The sequence below is a fragment of the Amblyomma americanum genome, chromosome 2 (assembly GCF_052857255.1).
Source record: "Amblyomma americanum isolate KBUSLIRL-KWMA chromosome 2, ASM5285725v1, whole genome shotgun sequence".
Classification (NCBI taxonomy): Eukaryota; Metazoa; Arthropoda; class Arachnida; order Ixodida; family Ixodidae; genus Amblyomma; species Amblyomma americanum.
Genome location: NC_135498.1, coordinates 1577604 through 1605149, shown reverse-complemented (window position 1 = coordinate 1605149; position 27546 = coordinate 1577604). Strand labels below are relative to the sequence as shown.

The window sequence follows — 27546 nt, the reverse complement described above, 5'->3', positions numbered from 1 at the left end:
CTTTGCCTATCACACCGAAGGTGTGGGGTACGTTCCTGAGATGTATTCGAAAAATACTTCCTGGGAGGTCCAAAATGTCCCGATGGGATATTATTTTGAAGAGTTACTGCTTGTTTACTGGCCAGACGGGCCATCAGAAGATGCCACGACTGCCAGTGCTAAGTGCGTGCTCACCTCCCCATGGTGAAAAGCTGCGCACAGCCTCTTCCCGCCTTTGACGATGCAGCTTCGCTACCGTGCAAGCTTTTCCCATTCTCCTCGACGTTTCTTATTGTTATTATCTTATTTTATTTTCAAATACTGCGGGCAGCAGCTCTGCCCAAGCAAGAGAGGGTTAAAAGTGTTGCATTAACAATTAGGCAAAGATTTTCACATGTGATGATTCGGCAATCAATGCTGGTAAACAGTTCCACTGGAGGGTCGTAAGGGGAAAATATGAATTCTGATATAGTCTGGCGAAATAAGGGCGTATCACCTTGGAGGGTTCAATCGACTTGATCTATGGGCCGCTGCAAAAATATAGGAGTCACGTGACCATCCGGATTTGATGTGACAGAGCAAATAGAAGAATTTTAACCTGGAAACTTGACGGCGTACGTGAAGGGGCTCCAAGTTGAGCTGGCTCAGCATAGCGGTAACAGATGACGTTGACCGATATTCAGAGAAAATAAATCTTGCAGAAAGGCGTTGGATGCGCTCCAATTTAGCAATGTCCTTGTTATAACAACGGTCCCATACTCTAGAAGCATACTCGAGAACAGGTCTTATTGGAGAGCAGTATGCCTCAAGCTTTGCTTTTAATTTTCGGCTAAGAAAACAAAGCTTATTGAATGCTTTAGTGCAAATGTTCAATATGCGTGTCCCATTTAAGTTTGTCTGTAATAGTTAGTGCTGAATATTTGACAGCTGAAACAGACTGAATAAACTGGTCCTGTATATGATAATTGTGAAGAAAGAGCTTTTTTTTCTTTTTATTGACATAGAGACAGTTTTAGTAAAATTAATCTTCATACCGCTCTCGTCACAAAAGTCCGCAACTTTACAGATATTTTCAGTCAACAATGTTTGTTGTGAAGCACTGTTTATAACACTGCACACTGCACAGCGATCTGAAAACAATTTGACCCTTATTCTATCATCGAGGTTGTCGGCAATGCTATAGATATAAATTAAAAATAACAAGGGACCAAGCACAGATCCCTGTGGCACTCCGGTCAACACATTGGGAACAGCAGATACCATCCGCGAAAATTCCACAAATTGCGTCCTATTGCTTAGGCATGCCTGCAACCAGCTAATCAAATTGTCAGAAACCCCCGCTTTTCTTACTCTGTCGGCCAACAAAGTGTCCACCACGCGGTCGAAAGCTTTCGGCAGATCAAGAAATATGGCATCAGTTTGTTCTCCACTGTCAAGGGCTGAAGCACAGTCGTGAATGACAGACAAAAGCTGCGTAACGGTGGACGCGTTCTTTCGAAAGCCATGCTCATAGGCGGCGAAAAAGCCTCTTAGTTCTAGGCGATGAGATATGCGGTCGGCTATAACGTGCTTCAGTATTTTACAGCAAGTGCATAATAAATGGGTTCGTGAATAATTAGCAGCATTTAATTTGCCTCCGGATTTGAATATTGGAATTGCTTTAGCTGTTAACTAGTCGGTTGGTAATGCACTTTGTTTAAGAGATGCGTCGAAAATAATAAACAGGTAATGATATAGCATTTCGTAGTATCGTTTAAGAAATAAATGCGTTCGGTATGTCGTCAGTGCCCTGAGAGGATTTACCTTTAATATTTAGGACTAAACGCTAGTTCGGGAATTGCGACGGCAGGCGGACAATGTTTGAAGTTTGTACACAATCGGTGCTCGATCGAGCACAGGCATGCTGGGAAGTACTACACACTTCCCTTTGTTTCTGACAGGACGCGCCAAACATTTGGGGGGATTCTTTTAAGACATTTGTTAGGGTCTGTTCATAAAATTTACCGCGTGCGTTCCGTAACTTACTCAGCAATTCGTCCTTAAATATAGCCAGTTCGGTGGCGGCGTTTGCCTTAGTTTTTCGTTTTCGCGCAATACGGCGTTTTATTTGAACAATCTCCTGGTTAATCCACGGATTGCGACGCTTTACCGTTTTGCAAAGTAATAGAAGAAACCTATTAATGCAAGACGTAATTAAACTTTTGAACTGATCCCAACGCTGCGAGACATATCTGCCACCCTCAAAATCAGAAAAGAAGAGGTGAAGGTTATCAAGAATGGATTCGTCGTCTGCAGCTGGAAAGCACGAAACGCTTGGCGAAAATGCCTGGGCTTTTTTCGATCTGTTTTCGCATTTACATGCACGAGCCTGTGGTCCTAAATTGCTTGAGTAGTACAGACTGCGTAATCATCTGAAAATTTCTTTGAGAAACACAAGGTCATGAGCCGACTGGGTTGTTTCAGTGATGCGTGTTGGAGCACTTACAATCTTCTTGAGGTCATGAAAAAATATGGTGTCAAGGAGAACGCTGGCGCTATCAGTATCTTCGGGTACCGAAACCGCCAGTTGTTTCCAATCTATGCCCGGTAAGTTAAAGTCTCCAGTGAGCACTAGCTGGTCATTAGGTTTGAGTGTGCGCTCTAAGTACGCGACCATTGATTCCATAAACGACACAGCGCTTTTTGAAGTTTTGAAGGACGGTAAACCACGCCGAGCAATACCGAAAGATTCTGATAGTTGACTGTGCACCATACGCTTTCATGACCTGGGATTCCTTCCAGCTGAACTAAATGCAAATCATTTTTTTGCAGTAACAGCTAAGCCTCCTCCTCGCCCTTCCCTTTCACGTATGATCACTTTGTGGAATGGTGGAATGATTTCATAATCTGAAATACTATATGAAAGCCACGTTTCCGTGACCGCTATGATGCGAGGCCCATATAAAAAAAATAATGTCTTCTAAGTTACCTGACTCATTAACAAGACTTCTTGCATTAACCAACATAACGCGCAACTCACCAAGTTTGCGTCAACGTGGTTCGTCGCCTGCTTTAGTTAGGAATAGTTGAACTGCCTGCGAGGTGGATTCGTCCCACACATAAAAGGTGTCATCCACGCGTAGGCGATCCTAGTTCAATGTAATCATTTTGGCTTGCCAATCTTCCACGCGCTGGAGCGTTTAGTTAGTGTCGCTTTACTTTAGTCGTGGTTGATCGAATAGTCTGTGTTCTTCAGCTTATGTCAGTTGCGTAGTATCTCCATTTTTTCATTAAAATCAAAAAAGTTAAGAATTACCAGTCTTGGCTTGTCGCCATGGTTTGCCCCCCTTCTGTATATTCTTTCGACAGTTTTTGCCACGACACCGAGTTTTTCCTGTTATGTATCGTCCAGAACCTGCTCTCTCAAGCTGCTAGTGTCCTCCTTTTCGGTTTCAGGAATGCCGAAAATTACAAGGTTTCTGCGCCCACTTCTACCCTCATTGATCTTCTTTTGTTGATTTGTGATTACCTTCTTGAGGGAAGAAACCTCTGACAGTAACTGTGCAATTTCTTCCGTGTGTTGCGCAATGACCCTGAACATATCGTTTAGCTCAGTGAGCCTAGTCGTCACAGTTTTTTCCAGGGATGACCGCGATGTCGAGACATTGTCAATGGACTCCTGCAAAGTCTGCATGTTCTGCAACACAAGCTCAATCCTATCGCGTCCGGGATTTGCCTCAACATTACCAGACAACAAAATTAAACAAACAAACCATGTCCCCTTAAGAAGACAAAATCGAACAGCCGGGCACATTCTTGCCACCGCCGTTTTCGTACACACGGCCATCTGGAGCACGGGCCCCACGACCGTTCGTCGCGCCCCCCAACACGCGCTTGATGCCGTATTGGAGGGCGCCGCGTAGTACCACGGCCGGTCTCGAGGAGAGCTCTGAAAGAGCGTGCGCGCCCCCTCGAGTCCGGCCGTGGTAGTACAAACACAACGCAGATACTCAAAGGAAAAAAAACACAAACAAGTGATGCAGGAACAGGAGCGAGAGCCCGTTGTCAACGAGGATCGTCTGCGAAGGGTGCCGTGGCATTCAACCAACAGCTCCCCGTTCCTACAAAAGCGCTTTGCGTTCAGGCGACAATACAGGAAGGGGGCGGAATGGCCTTGACTGACCCTCCAGCGTCGCGAGGAGTTAGCCGCCCACGCGGGAGGTGAAAATCGTCGCGGCCGCGCGGCGACATGTTTGCGAAAAGCAGAGGCGCGTTGGCTACCTCGGCTGCAAAAGTTAAAGAAGGACAGGGCAGGCACGAACTTTGTGAAAAAGCAAAAAGCGATTGGAACATTAGTGGCTCAAAAGCAGGAAGGTGACCTAAGGTTTAAAGTTCAGAATTAAGACACATGATTTTTTTAAAAAAATGACGGATTTATAGATAACACTGTTAAGTCTGACAGGTTGCTGAAATAAGTGCAAATGAAGAAAAGCAGAGCATGGTCTCAACTGCCACCCCCTTTTGCAAACAGGAAGCTCCTATTTTCCTCCGCCTCAAGGCACTGGACCCTGGACTGCGCCTTCGTCTTCCACGTAACTTAGCACGTCGCGACGCAACATTGTTATGCCGTTTATGGATCGGCGTTGCTTTTACCAACCACTATGCTTTCCGGATGGGGATGGCCGACAGTCCTGCCTGTGAAAGCTGCGGTTGTGAGGAGACCATCGCTCATCTTCTCTGTTAGTGCCCTGCATTTGCGAGCGCAAGACATACACTGTGTTGTGCCCTGGACCGCCTCGATCCTCGCCCATTAACAGAGCAAAAGATCCTCGGTCCGTGGCCACAGCAGTCGACTGCCGTCAAGGCATACAAGGCACTCTGTGCCTACTTGAGAGCGACTGGATTGAGTGACAAATTGTGACAGCGTTGTGCGTGTGTGTGTGTGTTATGCCTTTTTCCCTTTCTCTCTTCCTCCTTTTAGCCCCCTAATCCCTCTTCCCCAGTGCAGGGTAGCCAACCGGAACCCCTTTCTGGTTAACATCCCTGCCTTTCCCTCCTCCTCTTTATCCATCCATCCGTCCGTCCGTCCGTCCGTCCGTCCGTCCATCCATCCATCCATCCATCTACCTATCCATCCATCCATCTACCTATCCATCCATCCATCCATCCATCTACCTATCCATCCATCCATCCATCCATCCATCCATCCATCCATCCATCCATCCATCCATCCATCCATCCATCCATCCATCCATCCATCCATCCATCCATCTATCTATCTATCCTATTTTCCATCCATCCATCCATCCATCCATCCATCCATCCATCCATCCATCCATCCATCCATCCATCCATCCATCCACCCACCCACCCACCCACCCACCCATCCATCCATCCATCCATCCATCCATCCATCCATCCATCCATCCATCCATCCATCCATCCATCCATCCATCCACCATCCATCCATCCATCCATCCATCCATCCATCCATCCATCCATCCATCCATCCATCCATCCATCCATCCATCCATCCATCCATCCATCCATCTATCTATCTATCTATCTATCTATCTATCTATCTATCTATCTATCTATCTATCTATCTATCTATCTATCTATCTATCTATCTATCTATCTATCTATCTATCTATCTATCTATCTATCTATCTATCTATCTATCTATCTATCTATTTATCTATCTATCTATCCTATTTTCCATCAATCCACTCATCGAAACCTCGCCTGGCCGAGCTTGAGATCCCCATGGAAATCTCCCTTCTCGATGAGCCATTTCACCTTCAGTGACTCGTTTGGCGATTACCTTCAAGACTCGGTCACATACTGTAATAGAGCAAACACAAAATGCTCTACTCAGAGGTTAGACACGTAGCAGTGTGAAATGACATTAGTTCCTGTGTTTGACACTTTACTGCACTTCACTAAGCGCGCGAGGACCTTTCTAATTTCATTTCAATTTTGGTCCTCGTATCTCCCTGGCCTTAATATCGGCGCATATGTCTTTGCCCTTGGCGCGGAGGATTTTCTGGTTTACACCCTCTCTCTTCTCTCTATCCAAGCGTGTCGTGCAGCTGTACTGCATGGCGTATTTGCAAAAAAAAATCTGCCAACTAAGCGCGAGAGGTTGACATACTACGCATCAGAAGCAGCACATTAAAATTTCCCTTCACGTTTGCAAGAAAACCTACTCCGGCCAAAGCTTGGAAAAAAAACGGGGCTTAGAACAACGCCCAAGTATTTAGTATGTCGCCTACTCTACGGCTGTTCGAATAAATGAGGCTAATAATAATAATAATAATAATAATAATAATAATAATAATAATAATAATAATAATAATAATAATAATAATAATATACAGAGCTCCGCCACCGAAACAAACGGCGTTTGAGACACGCGTGGAGTCCACCTTCTTCCCCGAGCGTTTTCGCTGTCGCACGAAGCAGCTGCTCTCAGTTAGGCCACCGAGATGAAGACGGCCGCTTGTCCGTCGTTGCGGTTGTTCCGCCTGGCGTCGAGGGGACACAGTCCAGAGCAGCGCCACCCTCCACGCTGGGGCTGACGCCGGAGCGGCGGCGCGCATTCTGGACTAACGACAACGGAGACGCACTCGCGTGGGAGGCAGCCTCGATAAACCACCGGCATTGTTTCCGACGCGTTACCAACAGCAGAGGATACGCCTGGGCGCGGTGTGCACAACCGGCAGCCCTGACCGGGACGAAGTCGGCGCTGCGCAAGACAAACGAACACAGGCGCTCGTTCTTGGGTTTGTCTCGCGAGATGCACCGGCTAGCCCCGCAGCAAGTTTTCATTGGCCTCGACCACTTTGACAGGCGTGACGCGAGGGGTGTGGGCACGCGCTGACGGTTTAGGAGCGGCATGTTGAACACAGCTGAGGAGAAGGAGAAGCGGGAAGAAAAAGCGTGACAGACATTCACCTTCAGGCCCTTAGCGTCACATCTCGCCAGCGCGAAGCAAGTATGCTAACGGCGCAGTCTGTTACATGTAGTAAAAAGAAGGTCACAGCTTATGCTCAGCTGAAAAGCGCGTAAAATGCTCCCCGCCGTTTGCCCTTCCCCGGGGTGAACAAGTGGCCTTGACGGCGCTGTCCACCACGAGGGTCCACCGGCTAGGGAACGGGGAGGCCGTTGCGACACCCTTCACTCCCCAATGCGTCTTCTGCAGAATGGACAGCTTTCGCGCGACACTCAGGAGGAACTGTATAGAGAGATTAGCGCGTTCTCGTGGACGAAGCTTAGTTGGGAAAGATAAAGAAGAAAAGAGACGATGTCGCCGGCTGTTTTCCAAAGCCAAGTTCGGGCGACGTTGTTTCTATCTTGGCGTTGCACTCCTCCCCTGCGGTGACAGCGCAGTCCTTCTATGCCACCACATTTAACCGATTGGTATATAGGAACATCCAGTTTGCGCAGCAATAAATCCCGTATTCCGAACAAAAAATAGTTGGAGCGGTAAGCGCGCCCGCGAGGAGCGGTCGATGGATCTGCGTCGTGCTGCTCTGCCTGCGCTTTGGGCTGAGCTTCTGTCCTCATATATAAAGCTCGCTCGCGAAAGCCCCCAAGCGGCCACCGCAAACATGCAGCTTTAAAAACACTTGCGCAACACCGCCAAGTGTCTAGCGGGGCCTCCCGTCGAACGACACTCCGGCAGCTAACGAGGGGGGCAGCGGCGGAAGCGGGACACCTCTGCTTCTTCTGCCATAGCACTGCCGCACCAACGTTTTCAGTGGCTTCACTGACCGCGCCGTCATGCTCGGTACCGCACGTCCTCGGGCTGGACCCGTTGGCATAATGCCTCTGCGGTTTCACTTTTTATTCGGAAATGAATACACAAGTTAAGGATACAAAAACTGATCGAGGAGGAGCTACAAACCGTCGGGGCAACCTGTAGTCTTACTTGTTGCATACGCAATCGAACAAAAGCAAAAACGACTTGATGAGGTGGTTGCATTTTTGACACAGTGGCTGGGCGAGATCTGTTATCTTCATTTCAATTAGGAAAGCTGCGTGAACTACCGATTTTGCATCAGTTCACATACTGCAGCGAAGCCCGAGCAGCAACTAGTGACCCGAAGCGAGCAATAAAGTTTTCTCTGTGTCAGGCCGCAGCCCATCATCGGTTCGTCCCCTTGTCGGCACCGTTGAAACGGCTTTCGCTGCTCTTTTTTCGCCCGACAAACGAGCGAGGCAAAAATAGAGCGGCTGAAGGAACCACGCCGCGTGTCCATTTTTCAACGTGACAGAATGAGAGAAAAGTAGCTGTCAGATCCCCGGCTTCCCCCGTTCTGTTTGGTAAACACCGTCGCACTTCGAGAAGCCCCGCTTTTAAACAACGAGCCGTCCTTGTAGCTTGGGAAGGCGACACGCAAAAAGAGCGGACAAGGACGCCAAGCAAAAAACGCCGCTGGAGTTAGCAAGCGCTCTTTTTCGAGTGGTATACAGACGCTTCGATACAGGGGTGAAAAGCGCAGGCTGTAGAGTCAATAACTTGCTAAATATCGCAAGCAGCTGGCATTTATGGAGAAGCTCCTAAATTCCAAGAGTTAAATGAAAGCAGCTGCATACAAGCGTAATAAACTACTTTGCTCTGGATCTGGAGTTTTAATCAGTCATTTTTAAGGTCCACGATGGCAAAAGATTGAAACCTCCTTGCGCCCTTAGGATGACAGTTAATTCTTATGTTGTTTTTTTCAGCACCATTTCGCAGGTTGAATTCATGGCTGCACTGGACACGTTTCAATTGAGCCAAAAAGCAAAAGTGCCTGTTATTGTATGGTAATTATGTTAAAAGACCCGAAGTGGTCTAAACGAGTATGTTCTTTCCCAATGGCGGTAAAAATGCTGTTTTGGAAGGTGAAGGTACCCTATCGAAGAAGATCTTGGGACAAACGGCCGCCCATCCAGCAATCGAATATATGTCCATTTCCGGCGGTTCTTATGAGGCTGAAAAGGTTCAGTCCCAAGCGGTAACACAAGGCCGAGCAGATGCGAAGAACCGACGGCGTGCGGATAACTGAAACAGGCCAAGACAGTGGCGGGGTATACCTTAGACGAACGCACTCGTGCAAATGGGCCGTGCGTCAAGCGTTCGAACGCTTCGCGAAGAACGACACAAGAGCGCTGCTTGACTTGGCACTTTAGACCCTGAGAGAGCGGTCTTCCACTGCAACTTGCAATTACAGAAAAGTGCCATTTAACTGCCTCTCCCTCAGCGCGGCCCAGGCGCGCGCGTCCGAATTTACTTGGACATTGCTCTGTGAGTGAAGCTCACTGAACTCACTCTGCAAGTGGTGTCGTTAAGCTTTTTCTCATTGCGCGCCAACGAACAACTCCCTGGAAAGAATTTGGCGCCGGGATTCTTTCTTTTTAAAGACGTTCCAGGCAGCAGACCAAAACAAAAATAATTTTTGTCTGTAATTTTATTTTTGGCATGAAAAAAAAATGCAGCTATACAAGACATCAACAAATAAACAAATATGCTTTGAGGAACTTTTTTTCTCAGCCCGCACCGTGGCCCTGTTTGATCCGTGTCGCTGCTAGGACGCACCAAGTTTACTTCGCCCTACAATACTGAATCAGAAATAAACATTGCCACAAAGTGCCCGTCTGGTTAGGCTCGATTACTTGTAACTGCGAGGCCCAAAACTTGTAAAACTTGAAACCCGGCACACGTGTTTCGGAGCCGGCTGGGCTCCTCCGGTGGCAGAAGGGAGGAGAGAAGGACGTTCTGAAGGATGCAAGAGGGAGGCTCAACTTGAGGTCTACGGCTGTGAGTCACGGCGCCGGGCTGTGCAGGGATGGCCGCCGGCGCCTTTTCTTACACCACCGGGTTACCTTGATACCGCAGCTGCTCACACACGGCATGAGCAGATCTTGATTAATAAGATCACCGCCGATGCCGCCTACACGCCACACATCATCCGTAAATGGCTTACCGGCCCTCGCTGGCATCAAGGGGGCAATACTGACGTAGTCAAGTGCCCGCACTGTGGCTGTATGTGTCGTGCTGGCCTGTACCACCTAGTTTGGCACTGTTCAGAGTTCCGCGACGACCTCGTCGCCAAGCATGGTTTTCCCACCGATGGAGAGGAATTTCGTGCATTCACCAGAGCCGGAGCGAACGGCATCCGGGAAGGTATTGGAAAATATGCTAAGATAAGTGGCCTCTAAAAAGCAGTGTAAAGCGTGGCTACACCACCCATGCCGTCCCTTCATGTATCAATAGACCCCTATTTTTCCCTTCCATAACAACCCAATTTCCCAACAAACGGCCTTGAGCCTCCCTTTCTAAATAAACAGCTCATTCATTCATTCATTCATTCATTCATTCATTCATTCATTCATTCATTCATTCATTCATTCATTCATTCATTCTGTTGTAAGCTGCAGAGCGAAGTCCCTGCGCATACAAAGCGGGGAGGTAGCCCTATGATCCAGTATCGAGGCGTTCGCAATGCTATTGTTGCAGAGCTACTCGCAAGCTCGACTTTGCCCGCGTTGAGCAGTTGTTAAGCAGCGCTCGCTGGGCCAGATGCACCAGCTTGTTCGACGAGAAATTCTCGAAGCCTTGTGAAGGAGATGTCATCGATGCGCATGTACATGTCTATCTGTTCAGCTGAGATGAGTGCAGTTTATTACATTAAATTCCCCCTTTTTTCGGCGGTATAACATAAGGGGTGGAATTTTATTCAAATGAGCATACAAACAGCTTAAATTATTTAGCACTGAAGGCGATCGTTTACATGTTCTTGAAAAGTATACGATGAAGCGATGTTGACGATGGCACGGGGTAGGCCGTTCCAGACGTTTGCTGCTCGAAAAAAGGATCAAGCAGAAAAAGTGGCAGTGTGCGATGGGGACCGGGCAACTTGTAGGGGATGACTGGTGCGGTGAGATATGCGCGCTGCGGCTGTCATGTACGGTGACCGATTGAGTGAAGAATAAAATAATTTGCAATATCGTGCAATATCTCCAAAATCAATCTTTGCGCACAATAACTTTCAGTCAGTTCATGTGAAAGCTTCGTCTCTTCTTCGCGCTCATAACATTTCATCAGTGTCGCATCAGTAAAAGCATTCTCACGGTATTTTAAGTTCATCAATGGCGACCTTTCATCTCCACTAATTCATTGCCCTTGTTAAAGGGGAAGCGTAACCGTCCTCCAGTTTTTTGTAATGCTTGCAGTGTCAGTGGGGCAGACGGAACAGAAATAAAGCAAGCCACCGAAACCAGCAAGCGCCGCTGCTATGGCGTCAGAAAACGACGCGAGAGGGGTGTGTCCGCGGCGCACTCACCTTCGCCGGGGCACGTCTTGCAGCATCGCTCGGGGAGCAGCACGGGCTCGTCGCAGGTGGGCTTGGGGCAGTCGTTCTTGATGTTCTCGCAGCGCACCCGCGCCACGACCCGCTTCTTGCGGTGCACCTGCGGCCGCAATGAAGCGAAGAGAGGGGGCTGAGTCGACGCACTGGCGTCGCCTTCTCGGAAAGAGCAGCATGGCGTAACAGATGCCGAAAGTTGCGCGCCAATCACTGCCGACGACATAAACAACTCAGGCGAACGTGCGGTTCAAACTACCCTGAGGAAACCTCCACGCCGGCGGCGCGCACAGACGTCGAGCGTATTAATGTTTTTGGAATTCCGAAAGATTGCGCGAATGACGATGCACGGTGCGTTTTACGTGAAGGCCGACTGGCGCTCTTTCCTAACACGTGAAGCCTCGACAAAACTCCGGCGCCATCGCCCGGCCAGCGCAAACCAATAATGTCTCAAGACGGAGACCAACGCGCTTATTGCCACAATATATTCCACGCGTTTAGTGTCATATAATCATGTTCGAAGAGGGCGAACTTTACTAGCATGCACGGGGGTAATTGAAAACACGCTCTTATTTACAGCGATTACGGTCAGTTTAGCATCAGAATGATGTTACACCGTTTAAATAGACACTTTTCACGAATTTTCTACAGTGACGTAAGCTCACGTAATTTACTCATGTATGTTCAACGCTCAATAAAAATAACTTGAACGTCTTCAATAACCTTTACATGTGGAAAAGAGGCAGGCGCTACACAAAATGTGTGCGCGTGCCTGTATTTTGGCAGCAGACGCGTTTTTTCCTGAATAAGATCCGATTATAAGTTGAGCGTTGTGCTGCCCACTTGTCTGCGCCGTCTTTCGAGCGCTAATGAAAATCTACGATAACTTTCCGTGTGAGGTTACGAAGGATCCAATGCGCAGCGCTATTAGGAACATGCTCGAGTGATGTGATCAGGCTGTCTAGACATGTGTCCCACGGTGATGCGTTCTACTCAATTACTGACGAATGAACTTTAAATACGAGGAAAGCAAATGCGGCGAGCAAGTTTCGAAGAGGATAACTCGAGGTACGGTAAGCGTATCTCATTTTGCGCCCACATGTAATGGCGCGGAGAGGTTAGTGTGGGAAACATGCAACGCCTTGCAATTAGTAGGGTTGCACTCCATTAACCCCTTGTTGCCGCGGCTTTTAGACTATTCAAAAATTTCAAATACGAACCCAGAATTACACCACAAATATTCCTTTTCGATTCTGAGGCCCAGTGTCATACGTATTTCGAATATTCGGGACGGACCAAATATCCGGGCATGCCATGTGTTCTTGACATAACTTCGCCAGCGAAAGCCAGAGACACCAGGAGAAGAAGAAAGAACACAGGAAAACGCTGGGCTAACAACTGAAGTTTAATCGAGAAACGGCCAACCTAGGTCACCTTAAGACGCATGCGTGTCAGACTCACTAAAAAAAAAATACATATGTGGCAATTCACCAAGCAGTGGATACACGCTCCATATCTGGCAAACAACAAAAGGCACACGCATAATTTGCCTATCAAACTTGCACACGCACACTTCTGTTTAGGAAATTAAACTCCTTGTTAGTGAGATGCAAAGACGGTGCACTGGCGCATGTGTCACTGCCTTGCAACCTAATAAGGTAGGCCTCCAGGATTTCCCTTTCCTCCTTGTTTTTACCTTTTCCGATGACTGACATGTTGTTAAAAGCCGGAACACAGTTTTTAGAGCTCCTGCAGTGACGTGGGAGAATATTTGGATTTTCAGGGAACTGTTATGTTCGGGTGCCCTGTCATTAACACATCTGCCAGGTTGGGCCGTGTTCACCCTATACCAGACGCCAAGGTTCTGAAATGTCTGAAATACACCAACTAGCCCACATGGGTACCTTATTATTGAGTTCTTGCTCGCGGAAAGGCTAGGCAGTTTGCATATACAGCGACACAGCAACTAGGCAGGTGAATGCCCCGTCTCGTAGGCAGGATAATTTTTACAAGAGATGGCGTAATAATTTAGCACTCTTATTTTTCAAATAAGTTAAAACTCAATTTTTCAAATATAATAATGCTGTTGAAACGCTGGCTAATTTTCTGTCATTGCATTGGGGCTTTGTGTGATTTTGAAAGGGTAGTAGTGCCGTTCCCATAAACAAAATTTTATTTCAACGTGTGACCTTACTGATCGAAGCCATTCCGTCACCCGTAATGCTTACTGATAAACAAAAATAACCATCTCTGCCTAGGCAAGTAAAAATGCCTTTCTCAATAAATGATTCTCAGGTACCTTATTGGACATTGAATGCAAGTGTCAGTATCTACTAGCTTATCGAACTTTTTGAATAGCATTAAAAATTTTATTCCCAACAAAGAAAAGAAAACACGAAAAATTAATCCCTGGATTACATGTAAAACCTCGCATCAACACGAAAACTAAAGCGATTAAAACGAGCCCATGACTTCCAAAACGCCATTGAATCTGCACAAGGTGCACTGCGTCAGGTTGTGGGTCAATCAAAACGTTGTTACTCTGAGCACACGCTGCCAAACTTAATTCAGAGTTCTCCGTAGAAGTTTTGGAAGCACTTGTGTAGGAAAAACGAACCTGTCGACGAAATTCTGCACAACGGCGTTCTTACCCCTGATAGAACAAGTATTTCTGAACATTTTAATAGATATTTATACAGTGGCCTCTAGGAATCACACTGCCCCTTAAGTCAGACTAAAGTATGATGTCCTCCCGAACCAAGCGATATATCTCTTGCAGGTGTGTTTTCAATGTTATTGAATCTGAAAATAAAAGTGTGTCGTGATACTGACGGGATTCCAGATATGTTCTTGCGCTATTATAGTGAAATAGTGTCCAAATTTCTGGTCACAATTTTCAGCAGGTCTATCAACTGGCAGTGTTTCTTTGAACTGGTGTTTTGCGTGGATTGTGCCAATACTAAAAAAAGGTATGGCCTCATATGTTCCAAATTTCTGTACAATGCCACATACACCTTGTTATTGTAAACTTATCGAACACATTGCAGCCACTAATATAACTACCTTTTTAAATGACAAGACATTCTATCGACACATCAACATGGATTTAGAAAGGGCTTTTCGATCGTCACTCCATTGACTTCTATAGTTCATAGTTTTGCTGAGATTCTAAACAAATCAGGGTAGACGGACGTTGTTTTCTAGATTTTAAGAAAGCCTTTGGCCTTGTTTCGAACGCCAAACTAATGCATAAGCTTCAATCTATCGGCCTTCCTTCTTTCATTACTAACGGGGTTCTTGCTTACCTTTCTAACCAAGCACAGTTCATCTGTATTGACGCCCACTGTTCAAACTGCCTTCCGATCACTTCTGGCGTGCCGCAAGGAAGTGTACTGGGACCATTATTGTTTTGGAGCTACGTGAATAAAATTGACCAGTGAAAATTAGGTTTTTTTGCCGATTATTGTGTTTTGTTTCATGAAATCAGATCCTACGAAGCCCAAGTCATTCTTAATTTTAACCGTCAGAACATTCACTCATGGTGCAGTCGAGGGGAGATGAAGCTTAACAATGATAAAACAGTCTTTATGAAAGTGACCAATAAAGAAAACATTCTGTACGCCCTTCCAAATCATCCGCTTGAGGAAGTTAACGAATACAAATACTTAGGTTTTACCGTAACCAATAGTCTTACCTGGAATAAGCATATAACCAACTCATGTACGTCATCCTTTCCGAAACGTTGCTTCCTTAGGCATAGATTAAGAGTTGGCCTTTCTAGTGAAAAGCATTCAGCCTACACAACCGTCATCAGACCGAAGCTTGAGTACACATGCACTGTCTAGAACCCTTACACGAAACATAACATCACGGAGTTACGTTTCCAGCGAAAATCTGTGCGATTCATGTTTAAAAAATATCGATCTATTCACTCAGAGACATTGCGAAAACGAAAAAAAAATCTGACGAATTTCTTTTCTTACTAAAAAATAGCAAACTCTTCATGAGCCCTCATTGATTTATTAAGCCGATCACAACGCGACTAACAAGACCTCGTCACATGGAATCACTAACACCGTACAGCGCTAGAATCAATGCTTTCAAATACTCAATTTTTTCCTCGCACAATAAATCCAAGGAATGGACTCCCGCCTGAGCCACTAAAGAGCATGAGTGCCATTGACAAAATTAGTTATTGAGAGTTGCTGAGTTGTTGTGTCGTGTTCTTTACTATGTCTTATTACCCATACGTTGGTTTTCTGCGACGTAATCTTCTGCGTTTTTATCATGTATTTTTTTTCTTCTCCTGCTTGGACCCATTTTAGGGTCTGCAGTGTTCTGTACATAAATAAAAAATATCAGTTTGTAACATAATTGCCTACTTACCGTCGTTAATCTCAGGGAAAATAACATAGCCGCAAGCAAACACGTGAATATTAGAAGACACTCTGGTAGGCTGTTAATACAGTACAGCCCACTTATAACGAACCTGATGGTCGCACGATTGCACGTTCGTTGTATCCGAGGTTCGTAGTAAGTGGGCCTCCCATGTTACAGCCAAAAACAGAAAGTCGGACAGTGTGAATATGCACGTGTACTTATTCAAACAAGACCCTATTACGGCGCTTTCCAAGCTTTCCAGCGCAGTGACATGCTCCTCGCTTTTATACCTTTCCAGCCAAAAAGCTGGTCCAAGCACGTGATGCACCTGTAACTAATCGCCGTGGAAGCGTTCACGGTAGCAGGTTTTCGGTGGGCCCCTTCGTCATCGTCCTCATCAGATTTCAGACAATGCGAGGGTTGTCGCACTTTGCGGATTATTATTATTGTAGCGGGAGCTACACTAGGATACCAGGCGAGCATTTCGCAGTACAAGCGAGACGCCTGTTGTGCGCATGCGCTACCATGGTACATGCGGGAGGAAAGTTTTGCGCATGCGCCGTAACCATGGCAACTGGGGAGGAGGAGCCCGTGTGCCGCGCGCTTTGTCGTTTCCCTCCCCCTTTATCCTTTCCTTTACTGCGCAGTTCGGGTGTCCACCGAGGTATGTGAACATGGTACATGCGGGAGGCCAGTTGTGCGCTTGCGCCGTTACCATGGCAAGCGGGGAGGAGGAGTGGGTGCGCCGCGCGCTTCGTGGTTTCCCTCCCGTCTTTGTCGATACTTTCCTTTACGGCGCGGTTCGGGTGTCCACCGAGATATGTGAGACGGTTGCTGTGCTTTGCGTGCTCGCGGCGCCATCTGGCATGACGTCACACCGCTCGGCTCACCGCGGCCACCGTTTTGTATGACGTCACACCGAGTTCAACACCCCAACAGCACGTCGTGGCATGCGCAGCATTGCGTATAAAAAGCGGTGATGTAATCGACGGCTGTTACGCAACGCTTGATATGGATGCACAGAAGGAGAGTCCAGCCGCTGCTAAACGACGGTATACACAAGAGAACATTAACTCTTCCGATCATGAGGTTGTCGCCTGGCAGTTGGCTACTCAACAGAGAGAATGAGCGTCAGAAGGCGAAGAGAGCAGCGGAGACGCCCGAACTGAGGGAGGAACGCCTTGCCAAACAGAGACGCCACTGCCGAGCGTAATAGGCGCCTCATAGCCCCCGTGATAGAGCCTATGGGAGGCGTCTGTCAACGGGAAACAACCGAAGAGGATTTGAAGGCCCGTCGTGTGACCGATCAACACCATTGGAGTTTCCGAAAGTGTTTCTGCGACCCGGACATTTCAAGCGGACATGTCTCTCCTTGCTGAACATACGCTGCCGACAACAAGCTCAGCCAGGGAAACGTACCTCCCGCTACGTATATCCTGGCATAGCGGAGCTAAGCCACTGCCAATTTTTTTTCGTCAGTGGGCTTTCCAACGTCGACGTCATCATCCACTAGAATTCGTTTTTTAGCGCAGAAAGACACCACAGGAAGGAACGCACATGACGGGAAAGAGCGCTAACAACTCGGTTTTTATTGACAGATCCCTCGCTTTTACACAGCAGCTCCTCTTGTCAACGAAGTGAAATAAAACACTTCATACACGACATATCCATTCAACTGATATCCCACCATCTCAAGAGGAGGGTTACAAGATTCTGCGCTAAAAAACAAATTTCAGAAATGCGCCAACTAGCCCGCAAAAACGTTCTCGCGAGTCATAATCCACCCCAACGAATTCATTCAATACGACATCAGGTCGGGACAGTTGCATGGCAGCGACGCGTTGCCATGCACAAATCAACATGCACCCGATAACATTATGTTAGACAACGTCTTCCATCATCCCTGGATCCCCAAACGGCGCAGTTCTTGAGGCACTCTCCAGACAGTTCCATCCACGGCGGGGACCACGGGAATCCGAAACCGGATGTGGCGGCACCATGTTGGTCATTTGCGCTGCTGACGCGCCGCCGACTGCACGCTTTAGCCCGGATACTACGCGCCAGCGTCAAGTGGCTGGTCTTGCTCGTCGCTTTCGGTGGCAGAAGAGCGTGATCGCCGCAGTGAGGATGGGAAGACCTGGCGGCCCCTGCATTACTAGCGGCTCTGAAACATGCAGCGCGGCGGCTATAAATTTCTACATTTAAAAGATCTTTCAATAATTTTGAAGTATTTAGCTCTCTAATCTTGTCTCCCGTTTTTTTCGTTAATTAATCCCTGTCTTAGTACTCAAAGCACAACCACCAGCTTGGCACCAGTTTACCCTCCTCCTTCGGCACTCCTGACTGATCCCCCGTCGCGGGTATGTGCCGTGCCACTAAGGCAGCAACAACGGCGCGATAAGCGAGGCACGAGAGGAGAACGGGCAGGATTGCGGACATTCGACTGCTGGGAACTCGGGCGACCACACTCGGGAAGCCGTCTCTTAGCGCAACTGGGGGCCTGCCGTCCCCCTCCTGCTGCATCGGCCGGTGGGCACTGCCACTTGCCCGGGGATCATAACGGCGCTGCAGGCTCCACATGTCTGCCGCCCCGTGTTCAGGGCCTTCTGCCGTTCCCGGGTGACCGGTACTGGGCGGCCGTCTCCTCCCTGGCGCGACCAGGCTTGGGGATAGCCACCGCTTCCTTCGGGGGCTTCGCGCTCAGCATGCTGACTGCCGTCGCAAGGTCAGGCCTGCGGCGATCCTCGACCCCGCCGCGTCTCCATGAGCGGACAGCCGCGACTACCGCCTGGACTACACGTCAGTCGTCTGCAGCGCTGCCCACGCCGATGCCACAGTTGCACCCTTGCCGGACTGAACGCCACAGATCGGTGAACTAATCTCATGATAACTCATTTCTGGTGTGTTTCGTTATCCTTATTTCGTTATCACTTTCACTGGAACAGTCTTTCTAGCGTTGGCTCGGTCTGGAACGGTTATCCTGATCCTCCAGGGATCCACCTCGCCGGACGTTATCCCCGGTGTATTTTTCTCCCACAGAGGGAAGGCATGCAAATGGCGCACTGCGTGGCTGTCGAGCATGGGAAGGACTTTATTTTTTTCCGCCATGTCATGATCAAATGTCACTCGACGATCAAGTCGCCTGCCATCTACATGCTCCCTCTAAACTCATGCCTAGTGGATTCAAAAAAAAAAAAGTCACGCATCATGCAGGCCTCTGTGTCGTGCGTGCAGCGTAGCGGAGCGTCGCTTCCAAAGCACTGCGCCTTGCGAGTCTTCCCGATGACATACGGCGACCACCGGTCGTTGCCCTTCATGCTCGTTCACAGAAAGCCGCTAACGCGAAGGAAATTTACTGCATTTTTCACCAGGCGTACGTCTCTGGCGGCCGCATATATTAAAAAGTTTTGTCCGCATTCCGCCTACGTTCCGAATTTCTTTTTTATCTATGTTGGTAGCTTCTGCTGTTCTGGGTCGCCGCGTTGTTTCCGTGGGAAGTCGAAATGGCCAGGAGACGCTCGTCGCTCTCCTCTCGTGCAAGAAGCGGAGGTTTTCGAATGCGCGCGGGCCGCGTTTACAGCGCCTTCTCGTCCGGAGCAACCGAGCTGTGCAGGTGTTTGTCGCACCTGAGACGCAATGTCATTGCACTGATACATATTTTGATGGTGGCTAGCACCTCCCTCGTTCGCAATATGCGGCCGCCGTAAGTGGGCTCGGCTGCATACATTACAAACAGAAAGGGAACCTAAATTGGAGCCACGTGGCACACCGGAATGAACAGTGCTAAGTGAAGATTCATGGTTATAGCAGCAACGGTAAGAAACAACGAATTTCTGGGAGGGAATAAGCTTAGAATCTAAATATATTTCCTGAATTTTAAAAGTAGCTCCTGGCGCACGCACATTGTTAGAATGGCTTCGAAAGCTGCAAGAAATTAAAAGTATGCATGTGACCGGTGATCTAATATGTAGCGTGGTTGAAGCAAGAAAGCTGGATTTCAGACGAGAAATTCTTGCGAAATGCTTGTTGTGCGGAATAAAATATTCAAGAAACTCTACAAAGAGAATGTGCTGATAGTTTATCACGAAATAATGGCCAGTAATGTGGGGCGATAATGGTAAAAATCACCAAACTTGTACAGCCCACCTTCCCGACCTCCAAGTTCGTGGGGAGTGCACTCCCGATGCCTCACTTTTTCCTGGGCTCGGTTGCTTTTTCATTGAAATTGAGGCAACACTGCGAGTGCGCATCCCCTGGAATTGCACTTGCTGCACAAAGTAGAGTCGGTATTCGTTTCTCGTGAATCGCTCATTATGGCAACTACCATGCTTTCACGTGCCAAAGTGACGGCATAAAAGCGCCAGAGTGACGGCAGAGTAACGGATTAATGAACCACTGACGGCGTGCACTAATCCTAAACATGTTTTCAAGCACCTTTAGGCTATTCGGAAAACTTACTCAAAGACAAATTACTAATTACTAACTGCACCATTCCTGTAAGAAACGCGCTCTCCCTCTCTCGTTCAACTCTCCATTGCTGCACTCATGAATGACGCATGTTTAATATTTATGCTAGCTAATGCACGGATGTACCAGAAGCATGATCCAAACCACAGGCCACGGGGAATAGGAACGTGTTTCATCTGAAATCGCCGCTCTCTCTTTCAGCGTTGCGCCGCACTCGCCCTATCATCTTTTCCATAGCCGCAACACAAGCACGGCACACCGCGTGTTTTTAATAGCAGCAGCGCGCCAAGGAGGACGAAAGCGGAAGCGCGTACAGCGTGCACTCGGCGCCATGCATACACGGGCGCTGAATGCGTCTGTTCCTCCGCAAATGGGAGCGAGGGTGCTCTGTGCCGCCCTCTAGGAGGTCTAAGGGGGCACTTAATCAGCCCGGGGACAGGGCGGTCGGTCGCGTCTGAGCAAGTGCGACGTATCCATTAGTCACTGCGCGACCACGGGGCGTGAGGCAGTGACTCGTATTCCATACAGCAGTCTGTCCTCTTCTGGCTTGGCTGCGTCGTTAACGTGTAATTTATGGTAGACCTCACAATATCCACCACTGCACTGGAGAGATACATCAGTTAACACGCTCTCACCACTGACGCAGTTCACGACGCTAACCATACAAGAAACATCAACGAGCAGCAACATCAGCGCTTAGCTCAAGGGCTGCACCTCTCCCAAGGACGATGACAAAGCCAAACTCATAGTAGCCCTCCAAAACTTTTCAGCGTGAAGCAACGTGCTCACAGTAACATACACCCTCCCCCTTCACTCTTTGGTTCTCCCGACAAACAGAGGCCCTTCCAAATAAAGTCTTTACAGTGTGAGCGTGCAGACGTAAAGAAGTCACGCTTTTCATAACAGGCTTTCTCCTTTTCGACAAGATTTCCCGCCAGAGTAATATTCCTTGAAGGTATTCTAATTCCCGACATCTGAGTACTAGTTGCAGATAAAGGAGTGTATGTGACGACAGTGCCATAGCGCATGTGCTTTGGCCTTCGCAGCGATAAAAATATGATCGACACTAGTCCGCACGACGGCTCTCAAAAAATGTTTTTCTTCCTTTTCCGACAGTTTTCGGGTGTCTGCTTCTTTTCGTTCTGCCTCACCTGTCGCCCAGCATCTTTCAAGCGCCCACAAAAGTTTTCGGAACATCGAAACGATGACAAAGTTGAATTTCCTTGCTGCCTTTAAGGGCCAACTCCAGGATTCGTGGACATCAATTACAACTGTGAGTCAACTGCGCAGTATATGGTGCTCTTGCGGAACTGTTGTAGGCAATGGTCCATTCTTGCGATGCGCAAGAAAGTCTTTCTCTAAAAATTTGTCCATCGCTCGAATCGAGTAGATGAGACTGCCATAGAAAACCAATGAGGAGCGTGTTTGACGATAGCAAAAAAATGCAAGCCTGCCAAGGGCAGGTACTGATTCTTGTTGTGGAACCTTACGATATATGAAAAAAAAAACGCCTCAATAAACAGCTTCGCTTTGAAAATGCCCTTGTTCAGAGTTTCTGCGGACGAACCAGGCATTGAATAGTTACACTGTGCATGGTGCGCAGTGAAGTGCAAAGCAGACTCTTCAACTCGTGGCTAATTGCTTAGGCAAGCCAGTAATTACACTTTTTTGTAGTTTCCGTGTCTCGAGAACTTTGTTGGACACATGTGCTCCACTACCCTATGTACGGCGTCCAATTATTTTTATTTACTTCTGTTTATTTATTTATTCGAAAATACTGCCAATCGTAATCGGGATCATCGGGGAAGGGCACAACATTTTCAATGTACAACAAAGAAAGAATATCATATACTGCAGCGCTACAGTATGTGAACACAGATAGTTCAGTCAACGCATTGAAAATAACCGGTTGTTAACAACATGAGAGTAAAAAGGAAAAAAATGCCTAAAACACAACATGACACATAATACACTTGAAAGCACATTTATATAGGATGGAGGACTGGAGCAGCCGAAATTGTGTTTATAATGCACATTGCACAGTCAGTAGGCGCGCTTCATATTACTAAAAAAATTTTCTAAAGATGATCTAGCTATACATGATGGTAGTTAATTCCATTCTTTATAATTGCTAACGGAAAGAAAGGAGTACCTAAAACGGTCTGTGTTAAATCGATTTTCTTCAAGCGACGACTACCAATTCTTATGTCGTGTTACTCTTGTATTTAATTTTGAAATACACCGTGAACTATCTGCATTCATCATGTAATGAATTACTTGATACAGTAGTTTGTTTCATGCGAGCGTAGCGCGGCTTTGTAGCTTGAGTATTCCAATGCTGTTTATTAGTTTTGTGGGCGTTCATAGTCTATGGGGGTTTAACGTCCCAAAGCGACTCAGACTATGAGGGACGTCGTAGTGACCGGCTCTGGAAATTTCGATCACCTGGGGTTCTCCAACGAGCACTGACATCGTACAGTACACGGGTCACAAGAATTTGGCCTCCATCGAAATTCGACCGCCGCGGCAGGGATCCAACTCTCGTGTTTCGGCTGAGCAGCCGAGCACCATAACCACTGGCCACCGCGGCGGCAGCTTTGTGGGTGCGCCAGTTAGTCTGTATTCGTTAGAGGTAACTCTTACAGCTTTCCTCTGAACTCCCTCCAGTTTTTAGTTCATTTGTAAACGGAAAGCAGGCGGAATTTGCTTATTCAAGTATGCGTCTGACAAAATAAATGTAGGAAAGTAATTTAATGTCATTTTGTACAGGTGATGCCATAATGAGATTTACGTGAGATTAAGACAAGATGATATAATTAAGCCAAGGTATTTATCTCATTTTTATCACAACTACGACAGAGGAGACACGTATGAAGTGATTTTTTTCATTCGTCAGTAGCGTAGAAGGCAGGATTACATTACCTCCTGGCGTGTTTACTATGCGCATAGAAGTGACCCCGTCGGTGCGGAGAGGGATGGCGGAATAGCGGCAGCCCGCCGCATTCCGCAAATGGGTGAGTGGCACAGACGCGGCAAGCGCCGGCCATGCCGACAGCATGAACGAAGGCCTTGACACCCTGACGTTGGCGCCCACTAAAACCCTCGGCGAGGTGGCGTCGCCTTCCTCCTCGCGTTCTATACATGTGCGCAGCCGCCGCCAGCAAATGAAAGAACATCTTTACAACGCACGCCGAAAGCGCACACATCGCATCGCGCGTTTTCTGGTTCAATCGTTTCGCTATACGAAACGGGTCGCCGCCACCCGATGTGAAGCGCTTCATCTATAGAGCAGTAAACATCATTTGCAGCAAACCTGTGCCAATTAACCGCTCACACTCCATTTGAAGACACTCATTTCATTCGCACGCTGTCACAAAGTAGCTAGACTGACTCCGCACCCGAGCCAGGTTTGCTCCCAGTACAGAGAGATACCAATTTATCCGACGTTAATCTGTTTGCTAACTTCATAGAGTCGCGGAAATACGCAAACCGAGCATTGCAACTACCTCACAGGAACTTCCTGGAGCTAAATGGAAGCTATAGCGAGTTTCTATAGTAGCCAACCCCCTCTCACGCAGTACAAAAACAAAAAAGACTGATCAGTTATAAGGCAATGAAACGCGCGGTGGTGGTGATGGTGGTGGTGAAAACATTTAATGGATATACAGGACACAGGAGGCATGTTTGGATCAGCCCGTAAGGAGCCGGTCCTTACAAGCACTAGGTGGAGGTCCCTTTTTTGGGACCCCAGTGGCGGTGGCTGAGCGCCGCCCGGGGGCGCCCGACTAAGGCTTGTTGGGCCTGTAAGTCGTGGCAGCCGAGCAGGGTCGCCTCCCATTCCTCCCTGGTTTAGGTTGGGGATGGGGGGGATAGCCGGGTTGGAGGCGCAGGCCCACACCATGTGACATGTGTCCGAAGACACCGCTGTACAGAGCGCGTAGCTGCCTTTAAAGGAGGGGTCAAAATGCTTTACGGCTTCCGGGCACAGCAATGTATTGGTGAGAAGGCAGAGAACGATCCGCTGACTATCTTGATAGTATAATGTAACACGTTTGAAGGTATAGACCGGATTAAAATCGGGTTCCTGGTCGGATGGCGGGCAGAAAACAGCCCGGTGAGAGAGCGCGCGGGCGGCTGCGTCTGCTGCCTCGTTTCCTGCCAACCCCTGATGAGCAGGGGCCCACATAAGGTAACGATGTGCGGGGTCCGTATACCGTATGCAGTTTAGGTCGATTACATTGGCTAGGAAAGGGGGTCCAGCTCTGTTCGACGTTTCGGCAGGCCCGTCGCGAGTTTCCTGAATATCGCGGTTTACTTCATAAGCCCTAAAAAGCTTCGTGGAGCCCAAGAGGAGCACCGGTGTTTGCATCACTGTGTATTATTACGAGCAAGATGCGTCGGAAACGGTGCCTGAGCAATTTACCCTTGACGGTACTGTGAGTCACTCGCTGCTCCACACATGCACGTTGATAAAGGTTGCAGACAATAACGTGACGCAAGCTAACGCTGGTTGCACACTCCTCGCACAGCACACCGTTAATGTAAACAGGCTCCTTCGTTTCACTGCTTCCGCAGCCAACGTGCGCTACAAGCGCAGGAAAAACGGCGTGCACAGAGACTGGGCTTCTCGAAGCCCCGCAGGAGGTTCCTCGTCTCTGACTTTTACTGCCCGCGCAGGCAATTAAGCCAGGGGGAGAGGCCGGTCCGCGAGGGCCCCCAGAACAAGGTTTACCCTCTTGCATGCTTGCACAAACACGAGCTGGCCTCCAGTCTCGCCGAGTTTACAGCACAACTCGTTTATGCCGCCGGCCGGCACGCGCACAATCATCGGCGAAAGCCGTAAGCAGACTGCGCAAGGCAACACCGGCACCACGGTGGGAGGTGATGCTACCGTTGCGGAAAGTGTGATCTGCACTGCTTAACAGCGCCGGTCTTTTATGCGATCGCTCGTATGATGCAGCTGAGGTCGCGAAGATCCCCCCGCCCCCCTCCGCTTTAATATATCGCGTAAAGGAAAACACTGCACTTCAGGACAGTCGAAAAATACTCCCTAAATTTCGTAAGCAACCTCTTATACATCTGATTTGTGCCCACAGAAGTACTTGCTGTTGGGCTAGTTGGTTCATCATAAAGTTGAATGGCGCAAGCGAACGAACACAGGAAGACACAGAGACAGAAAGAGCGTCTCTGTGTCTACCTGTGTTCGCTCCCTTGCGCCATTCAACTTTATTTTGTGTGCACAGCAGTTTTTTCAAAAGTTAAGGCAATTGCTGAGGGTTCCAATTTATCGGTGAGATTTTATAATAAAGTTCAACAGTCACATTTACATTCAGCTTAACAACCTAATTGTATGCATGTCTATGCGTGCGTGTAAAGTCTTTGTAAAAAACACACAGGCCAATGTGTTTACATCAGCATCAGCAGGTAGTGCGGCTACTCTACCACTCTGTTATTGTATGTAGAGATCTAGTTGTCCAGCGTGAAACCTATAAATGTATGCAATAGCAGTTGAACATTCCAAAAACCAAAGAAAAGCATTGTTATATTTGCTGATTCAGTTTGTATAATTTTCAATCTTGCTAAATTGCACCTCCGCAGCGCTAAGTTTCAAGGCATCAAGCGCATGCCTCAGCAAAAACAGACAAAAGAAATTAAATCCTCCGAGGACACCAAGAGATACTCCGGCTGCTTGTGGAGCGAATGGAGAGCGACCTCACTTCAAGTGGAAGAGAGGAACCGCGCAGTGGATCTCCAAATCGTGCATTTAGAGAACGTGTTCGCCGAGCCAGAAAAAAGTTCTCCAGCGACCCCTCTGCACACTCGAATAGCGAACGTGAAGCGCAATCCGGTGGCCCTCGCATGGGGAGAATGCCATCCGCGCTAACCCCACTCGGAAGAGGCGCGCTACATCTGCCGGAGAGAGAGACGCTCCTCGCGTATGCCCGCTCACAAGACACGGCTGTCTGGAATATCTCGGCCAAGCCATCGTGCAAGAAGGCTTACCACGCACACAACTCGCTGAGCGCCGAGGGAGGCCTACGCAGATCAACGAGCCCGGCGAAGCCTGCACGATGGGGAGCAGGGGCCGTAACGACATTCTGGAGTGCGTCGCGCCGCGCGATAAAGAAAGCCTGTACAACAATAACTGATGGGCACGTTGGTCTGACATGATTTCCAGTGAAACAGCTGTTTCACTGAAAAACGAAAGCCTGTAAGTGAAAAAAAGCAAGAGCACCGCAGCGCCACCAGGTAAGACCCGGACAAAAAGACAGGAAGAGCCATCATCAGTACAGTGCTGACATCCGAGCACCGGCCGCAGTGGACCATGCACAAAGTTTGTTCAACATACAAGCCATGACTTGGGTATCACCGCTTACCCCCTCCCCCCCCCCCCCCCTAAAAAAAAAAACCTCCTGCATTTCGCAGGATTTTTACTCCCTTTGTGACTTTCAAAGAAGACATCGTTGGAAACATGGTCGCAGTGATGCCGAAGGCTCTCTGGCAAGGCAGTCGCAACCTAGCTGCCTTTCCCCAAGGCTCGTGTCGTACTTGTCAACGCTCCGGAAAAGCTTAGGCCGTAATTACATCAGTTAACTGAAACCACCCGCAAGCTCTCGACGAGAAATGTGATGCACGTCCTCTTGATGCAGGAAAGCCGCGGTTGACCAATGCTCTGTTCCTGAAAACTCGGTCTCGGTTATTTCGTTCTGTCGGTGGTGCCGCCTTCGGTTATGTGTGGACTAACTTAAGGCGACAGCATGGCAAATCAAGACAACCGCATCTCCACTGCTGCTACCGAGCTGGCTGCTCTGCGAGCAGCATTGACTTACATTCTCCAAATACCGCCAACAGCGTGGGTTATTTTCAGTGATTCTCGGGCAGCATTACAATCTATAAAGTGATCAGAAAGCCTTCAAGAGCCGATCGTCGATGACTTAGATTCCACTCCGAGGACTGTGAGCTTGGCCACCGTGTTGTGTTGCAGTGGTTACCCGCTCACTGCGGCCTTGCAGGCAACGATCACGCTGACGGTGCAGCGAGGTCGACGCATGGGTACACCACGTTGCTCCTACCTATACCATTTTCTCGCAGTGATGGCGCGAGGCTTCTAACTACAAAATCCTGGCAGACGCAACGCTCTTTGTGGTGTGATCCGCAGCATCAATAGAGACCCCTTCTTCGTATCGACCCCACTTGTGACCTCCGCATGCCACGCAATATAGCTAGACGTGATCGAAATTGCCTCCACCGAATTCGCCTGGACGCTGCCTTCACTAAATTCTATTTACATAAAATTGGTGCATCAAGTAGCCCTCTGTGCCCCACATGTGGTGTGCCCGAAGATCTTCCACATTTGATGTCCCGCTGCCAACTCTTCAACAATAATCGC

At 48.3% G+C, this 27546-nt stretch overlaps 1 protein-coding gene across 6 annotated transcripts in view; it reads right to left on the bottom strand.

Annotated features, from left to right (window-relative positions):
* sog (chordin short gastrulation) overlaps positions 1-27546 on the bottom strand; it is a 362751-nt gene that overhangs the window by 113018 nt on the left and 222187 nt on the right. For 3 of the 6 annotated variants that reach the window (XM_077652791.1, XM_077652790.1, XM_077652793.1), the window contains one exon: positions 11289-11415. The exons of the other annotated variants lie outside the window; for them this stretch is intronic. In XM_077652791.1, coding sequence (XP_077508917.1) covers positions 11289-11415 — 127 coding nt within the window. The remainder of the gene's footprint in view (positions 1-11288; positions 11416-27546) is intronic. 6 annotated transcript variants of the gene reach the window in all.